The sequence below is a fragment of the Theropithecus gelada genome, chromosome 3, assembly GCF_003255815.1.
Source record: "Theropithecus gelada isolate Dixy chromosome 3, Tgel_1.0, whole genome shotgun sequence".
NCBI lineage: Eukaryota > Metazoa > Chordata > Mammalia > Primates > Cercopithecidae > Theropithecus > Theropithecus gelada.
Window position 1 is genome coordinate 18,296,454 of NC_037670.1, and position 16,188 is coordinate 18,312,641.

General features: G+C 48.5%; 1 protein-coding gene across 4 annotated transcripts in view; it reads left to right on the top strand.

Annotated features, from left to right (window-relative positions):
- Nucleotides 1–12,285, top strand: part of UBE2G2 (ubiquitin conjugating enzyme E2 G2) — a 33,618-nt gene extending 21,333 nt beyond the window's left edge. For 3 of the 4 annotated variants that reach the window (XM_025379435.1, XM_025379437.1, XM_025379436.1), the window contains 3 exons: nt 3,648–3,766; nt 7,960–8,100; nt 10,140–12,285. In XM_025379435.1, coding sequence (XP_025235220.1) covers nt 3,648–3,766; nt 7,960–8,100; nt 10,140–10,252 — 373 coding nt within the window. In that variant the 3' untranslated portion in view covers nt 10,253–12,285. The remainder of the gene's footprint in view (nt 1–3,647; nt 3,767–7,959; nt 8,101–10,139) is intronic. The other variant, XR_003118563.1, reaches the window with a different exon arrangement.
- Nucleotides 12,286–16,188: the final 3,903 nt, after the last annotated feature.

The following is a 16,188-nucleotide window of genomic DNA, read 5'->3' on the forward strand; positions in this document are numbered from 1 at the left end:
AATAGCTGTTCTGGTGGGTGTAAAGTGCGGTCTCCGTACAGATTTGACTTGGATTTCCTTGACGACTAATGATGTTGAGCATCTCTTAATGGGCTTATTGGCCATTCATGTATCTTCTTTGGTGAACTTCAGAACTTTTCCCCATTTTTATATTGGGTTGTTTTCTTGTTGGTGGGACATAAGAGTTTTTAAAATATATTTTGATACAAGTCCTTCATTAGACATAGGATTTTAAAATATTTTCTTCCAATCTGCAACTCTCCATTTTGTTTTCTTAATATGAGTCTTTTGAAACTAAAAAGTTGTTAATTTTGATGAAGTGCGATTTTGCATTTTTTTCTTACATGGAGCATGCTTTTGGTGTTGTATATAACCCAAGGTTACAAAGATTTTCTCTTATGTTTTCTTGTAGAAGTTTTGTGTTTTATCACTTTTACATTTAGGCCTTTGATCTATTTTGAGTTAGTTTCATGTGAGTTAGGTGGGAGTCTGTTTCATTCTTTTGTATGTGGTTATCCAGTTGTCTCAGCACCATTTTTGAAAAGACAGTTCTTTCCCCATTGATTAATTTCCCCATTGATTAATATATTTGCATCCTCCTTGTTCTTGTTGTTTCTTTTGAAGATTCCCAGGTGAGGCCATCTTTGGTGAAAGAGAAGTGAGGTTGTCTGGGAGTATGGCAATAAAAGTTGTCCAAAAATGGCACTGTGGCGTCTCCCACTCCTGGCTCAGGAGTTGCCTAGAAGGCATGTTCCATAGGGTCAGGCATGCTGCTGCACACCACTGCCCACCTGCCCTCCTGTCTGGGCGCCAGGCATTCTAGAAAAGAGAAAGAAACCCCAGTTTCAAACCAGCAGTAAACCGGAGCATTTGCAAATAACTTTGATATTTAAGATGTGGGCGCACTTCAGGAAATGTTTGGTCATGCTTCTGAGGCTAGGAACGACCTGGTAGATTAAAAAAATTTTTTTTGAAAGAAAGCCCTATTGTGAGAAACAAAGATCTGTTATCAAAGTATTGAGCAAATACCATTTGGCTCATTCCAAAAACACTACCCAGACATTTTTTCTTATTCTAGACTCAGAGGTGCCAGAAATATTGAGTGCTGGCAAGCGTTCCTGACATATGAACAGTGTTACTTTTAAAGATAGTATCTTTATGTACCTGATTTCTGATTTCACAGTTTGAACTGTGTTCTCTTAACTCTAATACTAAATTGATCTAGGACCTTGACTAAGTCATTTCATCCTTGAATTTTCCAGCCTTGCTTGACAGTAAAATGAAAACCACAATCCTTGGTGCTCTTTCATCAGAGTGCATGTGGAGAGTGAATGGGTGGCGGTTATCGTTTGCGCTGAGCTCTTGTACTGGACAGGAGGCTCGGGGTGGCCACGCGTCACTCTGATACATGGTGTGTGCCCACCCTGTGTTGAGAAGGTGGGGCTTCAGGAACGTGTTTGTTCAGACCATTGCAGGGGGAGCAGAGTAACCCAGGCTTGAGGCATCCCCAAGCTACTGGGTGCTGGGGGCCAGAGCAGGGCCGGGGGTGCTCATCCAGGCACTGCCCTCTCCAGCGTAGCTGTTGTACCAGTAGCAGGACCTTGTGCGCATGCCTGCCTCGGTGGTGTTCCCTGTGCTGGTCATGCTGAGGCTCTGGGGACTGTCACTCAGTAACCTGCTCCCCAAAACAAAGTGGCCATATTCACTCTCTTCCCAAAAGGTAGCAAAGACAGTTTTCAGAATCAAAATTTGTCTTTTAGATTGAAAAATCTTGTCTCCACGAAGCAATCACTGCCTTGTTCTCTTCTGACTGTTGCCCGCAGATCAGCCCCGTCAGGGCCATGAGCCGTTCGATCAGCCCCGTCAGGGCCATGAGCTGTTCGGCATCTGCTGTTGCTGCCGACAGCCCTGAGTGCCGCCTCCAGGTGAAAGCTAAAGCTCTTTGTTCGGTTTCTTTTTGATTTTTGTCTTTTTCTTTTAATTGTAGAGATAAATATTTCCAAATCTGTTGTTATTAATTTCACTGAACCAAGATAATTTTAAGATTTTTAAAACAAATTTTTACTTTTAATAAATCTATTTTTTAACTAAAGATTTAAAATGTATTTTTTAAAAATTATTTTTTTCCTGTGCCATATCCTGGATTGTTTCTGAAGGCAGTAGGTCTTGTGTGGACTGTCCTCTGCTCATCCAGGCCTTGGCCCCCGCGCAGCTGTTCTTTCTGCCTTAGCCGTTATTGTTAGAGGAGCAGAGCTGTTTATGAAGGGACTTGTTCTTTCAGTTCATAGAAGTAAAACGGATTTACTGACTTGTTTATTGATCTGATGAGTCACACACAATGCAATTTCCACTGTTTCAGTGTCTGTCACTGTCATTCAGCAGTCCTGCTTTTTTATCACAGAAAGATGGTGCAGGATCTTTTAGAACTCCTTGAATGTGTGTTTTATTAATGTGGTTTGCCGGAGAGGAGGAGTTCATCCCTGGCGTAAAGGTACCGGCATGGTGGCTATCACTTTCCTCTCCTGTGGCCATCATGCCTTGAACTGTTGGTTAAGATAGTGTTAATTTATACTTGTTGGGTTTTAAAGGTTAAGCAGGATTTCTGAAATGGTTTCATCTATTTCTTCCATTTACTTGTGAGGAAAGTATAGGTCCAGGGAGACTCACATGCCTGTGTCTGTGCTTATGACGGGGAGTTGTTCTAGTGTTGCATCAGTGGGATGAAGCATGACACGTGGTCCTGCAGGTGCGGCCTGGAGTGGTGGTACCTGTGTGCCTAGCCTTTCACCTAGCATGCAGCAGTGATCCCATGTGCTCTTCATCTGCTTCTTGAAGGTTGCAAAGATGCCTTCTTGGGCACGTTTAAAAATTAAAAATCACCTTTAAAATATAACTCTTAGCCCCTCATCTGTTGAAATACAATGGAATCTTGCTATATCCTTTGCCGTAATTCATACCCTTATCCTAAAATGTGATTGTACCACATCTGCAGAAAAAGCTCCCAGATCTTAGAGCATTGACATGAGTTATTTTCTCTGATCCCCTAATTATCAAGCGGTTTTGCTGCTCAACTCTTAACCTTTATAAATGTGAAAATTGCCTGTAACTCAGTCTTTGTACTTGTACTTAAGATTTAGACCAGATTGAAATAGGAGAATGAGACATTGCTTTCAATTGAGGAAAAAAGTACCAATTCATTGTCATTTAGATAATCTTTTCATGTGCATTTTTATTATTATTATTTATTTTTATTTTTGTTTATTTTTTGAGACAGAGTCTCGCTCTGTCACCCAGGCTTGAGCGCAGTGGTGCAGTCTTGGCTCACCACCTCCCGGGCTCAGACGATTCTCCTGCCTCAGCCTCCCTAGTAGCTGGGATTACAGGCATTCGCCACCACACCCAGCTAATTTTTGTATTTTTAGTAGAGACGGGTTTCACCATGTTGGCCAGGCTGGTCTCGAACTCCTGACCTCAGATGATCTGCCCGCCTCGGCCTCCCAAAGTGCTGGAATTACAGGCGTGAGCCACCGCGCCCGGCCTCATGTGCATTTTTAAAGTGGTAAAAATGTTCTTAACCCATTTCTCAGTTGTGGTCGATGTTGAAAAATGTACTTTGAAGTTCAGTCTACATATTTGATATCTTCTAGGGGCCCAGAAGACACCTGCTTTGAGTTTGGCGTTTTTCCTGCCATCCTGAGTTTCCCACTTGATTACCCGTTAAGTCCCCCAAAGATGAGATTTACCTGTGAGATGTTTCATCCCAACAGTAAGTGCTTTTGGAAGTAGTTTTTGTGGTACCAGGATAGGTGCAGAGATAATCTTATCAACCACTTGAAATGTGGTATATTCTATGTGTCTATGATGTAGATCTTTAGAAAACACTTCTTAGGTGTTGAAATTCAGCCAGGTAAGCATGGTGGTATTAAACACATGATTTCAATTTTGAAGGTCAGTTTAATGTAGATAAAAGAAAACTGGATGCCATTTGACCAGCCACCCTACTTCACTGGGGAGGAAGTTTTACGTGTGGGTGTGTGCTCAGAAGGGGTTATGCTAATCTTTGTCATAGTGTTATTTTTAATGGTGAAAATTTTGACTTAACCTGGGTTTTTAACACAAGAATAAATTAAGTTATATGTTGTATTAGTCTGTTCTCACGCTGTTAATAAAGACATATTCAAGACTGGGTAATTTATAAAGGAAAGAGATTTAATGGACTCAGAATTACACATGGCTGGGGAGACCTCACAATCATGGCAGAAGGCAAAGGAGAAGCAAAGGCACATCTTAGTGGTGGCAGGCAAGAGAGTGTGTGCAGGGAAACTGCTTTTTATAAAACCATCAGATCTCGTGAGACTTAGGCACTATCACGAGAACAGCACGGGAAAGGTGTGCCTCCATGATTTAGTACCTCCCTCTGGGTCGCTCCCATGACATGTGGGAATTATGGGAGCTACAATTCAAGATGAGATTTGGGTGGGGACACAGCCAAACCATATCGTATATGTTAGAATGTGATGTAGATTTTTAAAATGATCTAAAATAAGAATCAATGAAACAAAATAATATTTGTGTTATATTGACTGGGATTGTAATTTCCTCTTGAAAAATAAATTTACATGTAAATGTATATATAATTGGAAAAGTAAGCACAAAAATGTTAAGCGATTCTTTTTTCAGATTGAAATTATTTTTTCCTTTTTATAAATCTTTTTTTGCCCTAAAATTAATATACATTACTTTTACAAGGAGGAAAAAAATAAGGTCATTTAAGTGAATTGTACTGTAGCTTATTTAAAAATGTGTCCAGTAGTAGGAATTGGAATTCCTGAACAACTGTAGTTTTTATTTCTTCCTTTTACATTTGGGGATTATACATAAGAGAATTAATAAGGAAATATGTTATATCTTCAATGATGTTATTTAGAATAATGTTTCTTATAAATGATTATTATTGCCGCTGATAATCACGATCTTAATAGCTATAGAGAAGAAAAGCAAATAAAGTATCCTATTTTGCAAAAATGAAATATTTATTTGAAACGAATTTCTTATTGTATACATATCAAAGAGCATGAGAGAATTTATAGAATTTTCTGAGCCTCTGACTTCTCTCTGGGGTTAAAATGGAATCCATTTGGTATACTTTCCCCTTGTCTATACCTGTCTAGGCAGAGCCCCCCTCGAACTCCTCTTTGCCATAGGGGTTTTCAGGACTGCCCCCCGACGCCCCCGCCACTTCCCTCGTGGAAATGCCCTCTGCTGTTAGACTTGCTGTCCTAACCCTCATTAAGGACTTCTCATTTACTGCAGATATTGGTACGCATAGGTAGTGGGTGGCCGTCTGAGAAAGACCGTCTGGTACTTCTTTTCTTGTCTCAGAGCTACTTCAGTCTTGTGTGCACAGGAGATGCTCAGAAGCCTGCCTTTCTTTCAGGGAGACTGGCCATGAGCCTGAGTTAAATGGTAACTTGGAGGTTCATCATACGCTGTCTACTCAAGTGTGTTTTTGGAATTCTCCATAGTAAAAAGTTAAAAAATAAAATTGATAGGTAAGAGTAATTGAAGTAGTCAGTTTCAAGTTGGTTAGCTGTAAAATGCAACTGTGAAGAGGACTGTAGGTAATTAAGATACTAAAATTGTATTGAGGATAAATATATTATTCAGAACAATACCTGTGATGTGGCATTAGTGACAAATATGACCAATAAACTGATTACATTATGTGACTATGTACTGCAGGTGGTCTGATTATTATTTTTAGTGTCCTAGTAATTATTTTTAATGCTCAGATAATACAGTTTTAAATTTTTGCCTTACTGTAATTGGATTATTTTGATTTTGTAAAAATTATCTTTGAGAACTGTAGGTCTATCAATATCATAAAAATTAGACAGTCAATAAGTACTTTAAAAAAATCCAACACATTTACTACAAGTTGCTGGGATACAGTCGTGAGCAAATAACAGACCTTCAGCAGCATATAGTCCAAGGACAGGGGTGGACATTGATGGGAGAATCACAAACAAATGCAAAGTCACATCAGGAAGGTCCAGGCAGCACCTTGCAGAGGTGGTGGTTGGATGGACCATCTGTAGGGAATGAAGCAGGAGTTACCTGAGTGATTCGGGGAGGAGGGGTCCTTCACATGTGCAAAGGCCCAGAGCAGGAAGTGAGGGAAGAGGAAGGAAGGGGCCGAACTACCTCAGGCCTTTTGGTCATTACTGAAGGTTTTGATGTTTTCTCCTGGGAGTGGCAGAACTCCATTGAAAGGTTCCAAGGGAGTAGCATGACCAGAGTGATATCTGACGGCTCGCTCTGGGTACAGTGCGAAGGACAGATAGGAGGAAGCCAGGCAGGCCCTCAGCTGTAGCGGTCTAGGGTAGAGACACCGGCAGCTTGGGAACCAAATGTGGGCACTAAAGATGAAGAGATGTGGGTGGATCCACGAGAGTTTTAGGATGTGGCACTGCTGGGACTTGGTGAAGGGGAAGGGCTGTGGCAGGGACACAGGTGCTTTTGGTGCTTCTGGGGGTGCACAGTGTCACCTATGGGACCCCCACTTGGAGAAGGCGACGCAGAAGTGGGAAACTTCCAAATTTTGTGGATGTGGATCTTAGGTGGACAGCCTGATGTGCAGGGCAAGTGTGCATCTAGTTTCTTCCACTGTCCTTGAATGAGAAGTTGTGGTTCGGTTCCTGGATAGTAGAGAGGATTTACCACTGAAACAATGGATGAGTGGAAGGAAACACATAGGACCAGGTATGAAAGACAAGACCGTTTGAAGGTAAATGATCACCATTAACATTCGCAAATTTTCGTGAAATTCAGAACTCATGAATTTAGGTGAGTTAAATAAAAGTATTTAAAAATTGCTATTTCTATTATTATAACTTTTTTTTTTTTTGAGAGGGAGTCTCGCACTGTCGCCCAGGCTGGAGTGCAGTGGCCGGATCTCAGCTCACTGCAAGCTCTGCCTCCCAGGTTTACGCCATTCTCCTGCCTCAGCCTCCCTATAGCTGGGACTACAGGCGCCCGCCACCTCGCCCGGCTATTTTTTTTGTATTTTTTAGTAGAGACGGGGTTTCACTGTGTTAGCCAGGATGGTCTCGATCTCCTGACCTCGTGATCCGCCCGTCTCGGCCTCCCAAAGTGCTGGGATTACAGGCTTGAGCCACCGCGCCCGGCCTATTATTATAACTTTAATGGCTTTATAATGTTACAGTTGAGTCTATCTAGATGGATTGCGGGATGTCTGAGTATATACGGAGCCATCTGAGAATTCCTCCCAATTATATGTAAAAGAGGACTGATTACATGCTGTGAATTAAAAATGTGTTTGTCTTCATCAGACCTTGCGTATCTTTTTAATGATGATATTTGGTGGAAAGGGATTTGATTTAGACACATTGATCTCCATTCCAGGTAGTACTGATGATAATTTCCTTATTATTAGAGAAATCCTGGAGTCTTTCTTTTTGTAGCTATTTAAATAATTCCACTTGCCTTTATCGTAGCCATGTGAACATATATTTTACACAGACCAGGTCAGGGATTTAATGGTAGAATTAGAAATACCCAAGAAACTAGCTCTGAAAAGTATTGTAAATAATCCTAATCACATTAGATATTTTGATAAAATATTTGCCAGATAACCTTTCATTTACTCTTTTTGTGTATAGTGCTTGAAAAAAGTTTATATGAAAGTGGATTAGATTATTACAGCTGATTAGAACTGGCCGGGTCAGCCTGGAGCCTGTCAGTGAGTGAGCTGGCCCCACCGGGATTCCTGCAGACATGAAGCGTGACACTCAGGGCCCCAGGCTATGCCCCAGCTGTGCAAACAGCTTGGTTGCTGTGTCTGTAATCCTTGTTCTCATTATCTGTGGAGCCTGCCCCAGCGCGGTGACGCCTTGGGCACCATTCCTGGGCTCACCTGACTGCCTCTGACCCTTGCAGTCTACCCTGATGGGAGAGTCTGCATTTCCATCCTCCACGCGCCAGGTGACGACCCCATGGGCTACGAGAGCAGTGCGGAGCGGTGGAGTCCGGTGCAGAGTGTGGAGAAGATCCTGCTGTCGGTGGTGAGCATGCTGGCAGGTAAGGCCCGAGCCGCCTGGCAGGAGCTGCTGTGGGACCCAGGCTGCAGGTGTTCTCCTGCCTTGGGTCATCTTGTCTTTATAATGAACTTTTACTCATTTGCAGTTAGTTCACACATGCTATTGCCGTTTGGTGTTATCTCCATATACTTGTCCAGTTGTAAGCACGCCTTCTAGTGCAGCCTGGTGTTGTGCATTGTGTTGTCGGCCATAATTAACTGGTCTCTGGTCCTTGAACCTCTTTTTCCCTCAGTAGGTGTTTATTGAGGACTGACTACATGCCACCCACTGGACTGGGGGTGTAAAGCTTTGTGTGACAAAGACCCCACCTCTGTGTTCCCATGGTTCTAGGGAACTGTCCAAGCCTACTAGCAGTTAGAGGCCAGCGGGATACACCCTGAGATCAGATACATGCAGGGATTCTCGGGCCACTTCCTGGTGGGGCTGTCTGGAGTATGTTTAGGACGTGTAGGTGTTGATGAGGTAGGAGGGAGGGAACGACATTTGGGGCAAAGGAAGCAGCCTGGGCTGAGGCCCAGAGGCAGGAGGCGGCTGACTTGATGGGGGCACTGCCAGCTCATTTTGGCTGGAGCCAAGGCTGCAGGGAGAGGAGCCCCAGCAGACCCTGGGGTTTGGAGTGGGGGTGTGACGTCCTGTGAGCTGTGCGTTCGAAGGACCATCCTTGCAGCAGTTACTAATAGTGTGATGGAAGATAAACAGAGACTTCGTGGTGTTGCAGTAGCCTGGAGAAAAAAGAGAAGGGCTGAGTGGTCCCAGGGCTAAGAGGAAGGGGTGGTTTTGGGAGACCTTAAAGGTACGGGCTCTGGGACTCCTGGTTCTTTGTGTGCCGGAGGTGCTGCTCTGGGTTCAGGAGACAGCAGGATTTGGGGAACTGTTTGAGGTGTGTAGGACAAGGGGCCTCCATCCACAAAAGGGGGTCAGACATGGAGTGAAGATGTGGGGTCATTTCTGGATGAGGCAGTAGGTGATGGAGTAGGACGGAGGGTGACAGCAGGGCGGGCAGGCAGGAGGAAGGGTGTGGGAAAGGAAGGTGGGAATCCGAAAGGAAAGAGCAGACCCAGCAGAGGGCCAGGGGGTTGGTGGATGCCAGAGTGAGACCACTCAGCTGTTCTCTGCAGAGCGCTTGGGTGCCGTGGAGTGGGGTCCCGAGGGATGTGAGGTCAGGGCCTGTGATGCGAGTGTGTATCCTGAGAGGGCTGAGGCGGAACTCCCTTCATGTGCTGAGTGGAGGGAGCCAGGCCAGGAGATTGGAGGTGGGGAAGGAGGCAGTGGCTCAGGCTGTCTTCACATGTCAGTTGTGGGTTTTATCCTCATCAGCTCTGCTCTGAACCGGTCCCCGTGTGCATTCTGAGCAGTACTGCTGCCACACTGCACAGCTGCTGCTTCAGCACATGTCATCCGTTTCTGGTGGTCTCTCTCCTTTCTGCCTTCCGGCAGGCCCTGGCTGTGCCCTCCGTGCCTCCTGACTGCAGTTCTGGAGTGACTGCCAGAGCCCCTGGCTAGTGGGTGGGTCAAGTGTCCTGGGGTCAGGTGTCTACCTTAGGCTGCACATTTGCTTGGGATTGTCTTGGTGGGAGCTGTGAGGGGCAGTTTTGCTGAGAGGGTGCTCTGTGAGAGAGAAACCACACTGCAGGGTGTCTTGAGAAAGGTGAAATAAGCAGCAGGTGGGTCCCATGTAGCTTGCCCGGGTGCCGGAAGTGCAGTGGCCCAGGAGGCTGCTGTGGGAGGCCGTGTGGGCCTGTACTTAGGTGGGTGTCACGTGTTCACAGCAAGACAGATGGCAGCTTGTCCTGGCGTCTTCAGACACTCAGAACACAGGAGTCATGAGTGGCTCTTTGAGACCCGCGTGGCCAGCCCTCTAGAGGTGGGGCCGACCCCATGCAGTTCTCGGGTTCTTGTTTGTTTCTGAGACACAGCTCTTGAAAGCCGCCTCCAGTGTTTTAAGTAAATGGGAGGCCTTGCCAGGCTGCTTACATGTAGGACTCCCTTTTACATGGAGGGCGTTCCCTTTTCTTTCAGAGCCCAATGACGAAAGTGGAGCTAACGTGGATGCGTCCAAAATGTGGCGCGATGACCGGGAGCAGTTCTATAAGATTGCCAAGCAGATCGTCCAGAAGTCTCTGGGACTCTGAGGCCTCGCCTCGCACAGGCGCACACACCGCCAAGCAGCTCAGCATTCTCCGGAGCACTTAATGACAGTGCTACTCTGTGCTGGCACCAAACAAGCAGACTTGCAAGAACCACAGTATCTTTTTTTTTTTTTTTTTTTTAAACCTTTCCAACTTCAAACAGGCTTCTCTTCTGAAGTGATGACTCAATGTCGAATATTGACAGCTTACTGCAGTTTTACAGTATTCCTCACAAAGGGCTTCAGGTAGATTATCAGAGCTGTCAGCACTACCTCTCCCCGCTGAAACCAGCAGTTCATGGCTCCCTGTGGATTCCCTCCCTCCCTGGAGTGTTGAGGGGGTCGCACCTGCCAGAATTCCAGGGGACGATGGAATATCCAGAACGCTCCTTCTGAAGAAATGGGGCCCTGGAGCTACAGCACAGGGGAAGGGCCTGGCACCCTTTCTGGGTCCCTTCTGGTTCCCTGTGGGCTCCATGAAGAGTCCATTACTTCCTTTCTTCCTTCACATTCTACAGGCAGATGCTTTTCTTATAATCTAATTCCACCTTTTTCATTTGTTATGTATTACAAACCATCACACTTAGAAATACTTCCAGGAAATGCGTTAGGTGTGAATTAATAAGAAATGGGGTAGATAGAAAAGAAATTTATCGTTGATTGGCTGGGCGCGGTGGTTCGTGCCTGTAATCCCAGCACTTTGGGAGGCCAAGGCAGGTGGATCATGAGGTCAGGAGATTGAGACCATCCTGGCTGACACGGTGAATCCCCATGTCTACTAAAATTACAAAAAATTAGCTGGGCGTAGTGGCGGGCGCCTGTAGTCTCAGCTACTCAGGAGGCTGAGGCAGGAGAATTGCTGAACCCGGGAGGCAGAGGTAGCAGTGAGCCGAGGTCACGCCACTGCACTCCAGTCTGGCCAAAAGAGTGAGACTCCGCCTCAAAAAAAAAAAAAAAAAAAAAAAGAAATTTATTGCTGATCACAAGGACAGACAGTTTTTTCCCGATCATACTCATCAAAGATTTACAGTTGTGTATTAGTAACTAGTGCATTACTAGAGCAGGTGCAAGTGAGGTCTTTAAAGTTTCAATGGAAGTTTTTTTCTGGATCTACAGAAATTTTTTTTTTTCCCATCTATAAACTGGAAATTCTAGGGTTTTTGTACATTTTGGATGCACTGGGAATTTATTAGCACAAAATCATTCTTTGCAACTCAAAAGTCAGAAGGGACTCTACCATATTTTAGCCCAGAGCACAGAGGAGTGCCTTATCCCCACACTTGACTGGGCTGTGGAGGTGGGCATGTGGGCCCCCGGGTCCAGGTTGGGGACAGAGCCCTTGTTTTGTGACTTAGGATTTTGATGTGGTTCCCATGTTCTCTCACAGGGCCCGCTGAGCAGCACAGGCCAGGAGGCCACAGTGTAAGCAATAACAGATCTGCCACATGCAGAAGCAAATATCAGGCCTGTTGCACACAGGCGGCATTTAAATAGGAATTTCTATTTTTGAAATAAGGGATGGTCTATGAGGCGTACAGTGGATTTGATGTGATCACTTTCTCCCTCCCTTCCATAATGGATCGTGGTCTGTGTGACTGAACCCACACAGAGTGTCATGGGTGAGTTTCTGGTTGAAGTAGCTTCACGTTGGGCTTTTGTGGACAGCAGATTCTTTCCTTTTCTTAAGGGACTCATTTAAAATTTGGAACGCAGGGCAAGAACTTGTATTTGCAAGGAGATGGGGGAAAGGAGCGGTATTGTACCTAAGTAGTATTTGCAGGCAAATGAGAGGGAGCCCTCTCTGTAAAGGAGAGTCGTTTGTGTAAGTAGACAGGGGCTGTAGGTGCGGGCCCCTGAGGGGCACACAATTGGCCTGGAGGCTTCTGTGAAATGGGGAGAGGGAGGAGAGGCAGTCTCTTGACAAAGTATTTTTATTCATTTGTATTTATTAAATGAAAAAATCCCATGGTGTCCCTGTTGTGTGGTGGAACCTAATCACTCTGTTGAAATAAAGTTCTGTGTTTTCCCCGCCCTGCAGTGTGTGTCCCTTTGTTGTGTTGTCACCTGGCCACAGAGGAGCCTGTGGCCACTGCCCCCAGGGAGCACACCAGATCATCCCAGCTGGGATACCTCACGGTGGGGCCTTTTCTGCAGATTTGGGTTAGCTCTGGCACGTTTTCTTCTCTGTTTCTGATCTCCCTTCCGTCATTCTGTGGTCTTTCTCTGGAGTTCTCAGGTTAGTTGGGGTCTGTGAGACGGATGTGTTCACTAACCTGCAAATGACATTTTGTAGCTTTTTCAGCAGATGCCATCATGTTAGTGGCACATTTGACCACTAGAAGCCAGCAGGCTGTTCCCACTGCCCTTCCCTGCTGCAGTTGCATCGAAGCACAGCTCCCTGTCATCACTCCTCTGTGGTCCTCTGTCGGTCCCGATCAGACCTGCCTCTGCATCTTGTTACTTAGCATGTCAATAAAGAGGCAGATTCCTGTGTCAGTGATTTGCTGTTTCTGTTCTGGTAGTTTGCAGTCAGCTTTTCTTTGTAACCCTGTGAGGCAGGGTCCCCAGGCTCCCCCAGGTGCTGGCGCCTCATTCCCTGGGCCGGTTCCCAGGCTGCTCCTGGTGGGGAGCACTGGGTGAGTGCCTCAGCACAGGCCCCCAGGCATGTCTGTTCTGCCCTCTGTCTGGTGTTCTCACTAACCATACTTTTTAATGACTAAGAACTCTAATGTGATACTGAGTTGGGGTCCCTAAGACCACCCAGGGCAGTGATTCTCTAGGAGGACACAGGCCACGCAGGTCGTGGTACTCACGGCTGTGATCTTCCACAGAGAGGACAACGAGCAAAATCAGCCAAGGGAAAGGTTCCTGGGGCCAAGCCCAGGGGCACCAGGCTCCGTCAGCTTTGGAGGCCTCTCCTGGGGCAGGGGTCACGCAGGATGCGCCTCACCCCCACTGCAAGCAGCTGGGACGCCCTGCCTGATGATGTACCCGGGACGGGTTACGTGAGCAGCTTCTGCCTGGGCTGCGCCAGAATTCCAGGCTCTCAGCAGGGATGTGGGTGTTCTGCCTAAACCACCTTGTACAAACAGCACAGGCCCAGCGAGGTGGGGCGGGGGGAGCCCCTCGGAAATCCCAGTTCCCACACGCCAGCCAAGGGCCAGCCCGGCCAGCGGGCCTCAGGACGGCTGTCCCCGCCCCCTCTGTGGACCCTTTCTGCACAGATAGCCTTGGGCGTTGATGGTGATTTTTACCATTTCATTTGCTCTGTGTTTCTAGGTTTCGTCTGCTGGCTCTGGTTTGCCTGTCTGGCTGAGTGCCGTCCTTGATTTTCCCGTGCGCCCATCTGCCTCCTGGGATGGGGGGAGCTGCTGGGGTGGGGAGGGCTGCTGGGGTGGGTGGGGGGCTGCTGGGGTGGGGGGGCTGCCGGGGTGGGGGGGCTGCTGCAGTGGCCGGGGAAGCTCTAGGGTCTCATTTTCTGGGTGTTGGGCTTCTCACCCGTCCTGGGGGTTAGCGGCCCCATTTCACTGCTTGGGCCACAGCAAAGGTGGCGTCCATAGCTCTGACTTACTTCTGGGATTGCTGCACCTGCTGGGGCTTCTCCAGTCCGGTCTCTGTGTAGATGAGGTTGCTAATTTTTCAGAGAGGAGTGCAGTATCAGTTTCTTCACTGGATATGGAACTGCTCCAGCTGCACAGAAAGGCATCCCAGGGCAGCCTAGCTTCCCTCCCCTGGGCGTGCCCTGCACCGTGGTCTCCTGAGCTGACAAGGTTTCTGCAGGTTGGAGTTTGTGCTGGAGGCGAGGGCCCTGGGGATGCCACCTGGACACAAGGAGGGAACAGGGAACAGGTCCAAAGATTTGGGGCTGCCAAGGGGCAGTGAACACACCAAAGAGAGGTGGATTCTGGAAACCCTGCCCTGAAGGGGACCGTGGGGCCGGTTGGGGTGTGGGGAGGGGTTGGAGAGGGGCTGTGGGGGGCATCCTGGGAGGAGGTCTTGTCGTGCTGATGGGGGATGGTGGCCCCATCTGGGAGGGAATGCTGTTGCGCCCAGGTCTTGGCTGAGCCCTGTGGAAGCTGGAGGTGTTCAGCTCCTCAGATCTGTCCAGGTTGTGCCCCGTTGTCACCAGAGCCTGACTTTGTTGAGGGGACAAAGCAATGTGAACCCCCCTGCAGAGACAGGAGACACTAGCTTCCTCCCCCAAACCCTGGCTCCACTCAGCCAGCCATAGCCTGCACCCCCTCCCCATCACGGACACACCTTCCAGGCCTCAACACCCAACGAACCCACCCACTGTGCAGTGCCAACTGTCTGGTGCCCCCGAGGCAGCTGGCCCATGCCCTTCGTCATCCCCTGGTGAACAGCCATAACCCCTGCCCTTGGCCTCACCCTGGTGAGTGTCCTGGCCCTGCCCTCCACTGGGTGGGTGCACTGGTTTGGGGATTCTGTAGGAGCATCAGGGAGACGGGGCTCTCCACCTTTGTGCCCCTCCTGTGCCCCTGTTCCCATGCCTGGACTGTGAGCGCTGCTGGCTATGGTGGAACCTGACACCTGATCTCCAGGACCCGAACTCTGACACCAGAAGTTGCCTAGTCCTCACACGTCCAGGCGTCTTCCCCTCTGAAGGCTTCCCTGTGAACCCGGCCATGAGATGTCCAAGGACATGTTCTGAGGAGTTGAGGTGGGGGAGGCGAGGTCACTTGCCAAAGCCCTAGCCAAGAAATGGTCCTCGCCATGCCCTGATGCAGCACTGCATCTGCAAAGTCCCCCACCCTCCAGGACTGCGGCCCCTCTGCCTCCATGGGGTGCGGTGGGCTCTGCACTGGCTGCCAGCAGCCCTGTCTGCTTTGTTGGCATGAGGCCCACTGCACCCTCCTATGCAGTGTCCACCTAGACCCAGAGATCTGCTGGGCAGTCTCCACTGCTCCACCTGCCCCCACTTCAGCTGCTGGCCTTTGCAACACAGCCACCTCACGCCCCTTCTCGCACCCTGGTCTGGCCCTGTAGGTCCCCCCACCATCAGGCTCATTAGCCCACGTGCTGTACTTGGCAGAGCCTCACCTTCCACTCGGGGCCAGGAGACACCAGGCCCTCAGCACCCTCCCTTACGTGCCTGTAAGTTCCTCTGTCCACCAGCTCAGCAGGGAAGTGCTCTGGACGCCCCACCCACTTTCCTTCTGCTCCAGACTCCAGATTTTCCTCCCCTTGCGGTGGCCACGCATGTTGTCCGCCTCCCACAAGTGTGGCCCTGCAGCCGCCTGCGGCCGTGCCCCCAGCTGAGTGGTGCAGGCACTGGTCAGGTGACTCTGCCCTACATCCTTATGAGAACCCCCCGGGGGCCTGGGGTGACGATCGGTCAGCGTGGTAGCCGGCAGCGCTGTTGCTCTAAGTTGCTTGTCGTAGGGATAACAAAAATGCACACTGTAGCTTTCTTTTGCCATCGCTTTCTTTTTTGAGTACAATTTCATGAGAGGCTAGGATGGCAAAGTGATAGGAACTGGTTTTTCAGGTGTGTAAAGCACAGAGCATTCAGCTCCATCTCTGTGGTCGGGAGATGATGCAGGGCCCTATCCCTGGTTTAGGCTTTGCAGTGGCACCCTGTCGTGTGACTGTGAGTAGGGCTGGGCTGGGGGCCACAGACCTGAAAGCTGCTCATGACATTGCCAGGACTGTTGTCTGGGGTTTGCCGAGTGGGCATGGGCAGAGTTGGTGTGGGGTGGTGGGCAGGGTATGTTCTGTGGTCCTGCCCTATGTATGAGCAGAGGCTGACATGGGGCAGCCCCACTGCTGCCTGGTCAGTGGCTGTAGGTGAGCTGTGGGTCTGGCAGTTGAAGGTGGCTCCGGCCAGCCTGCTGGGGCTTGGCCTGCCTCAGACCCCAGCGGCTGTATGACCTGGGCGAACTAGGGAACCTGTCTAGGTCTTTGTTTTCTGGTCTGGGA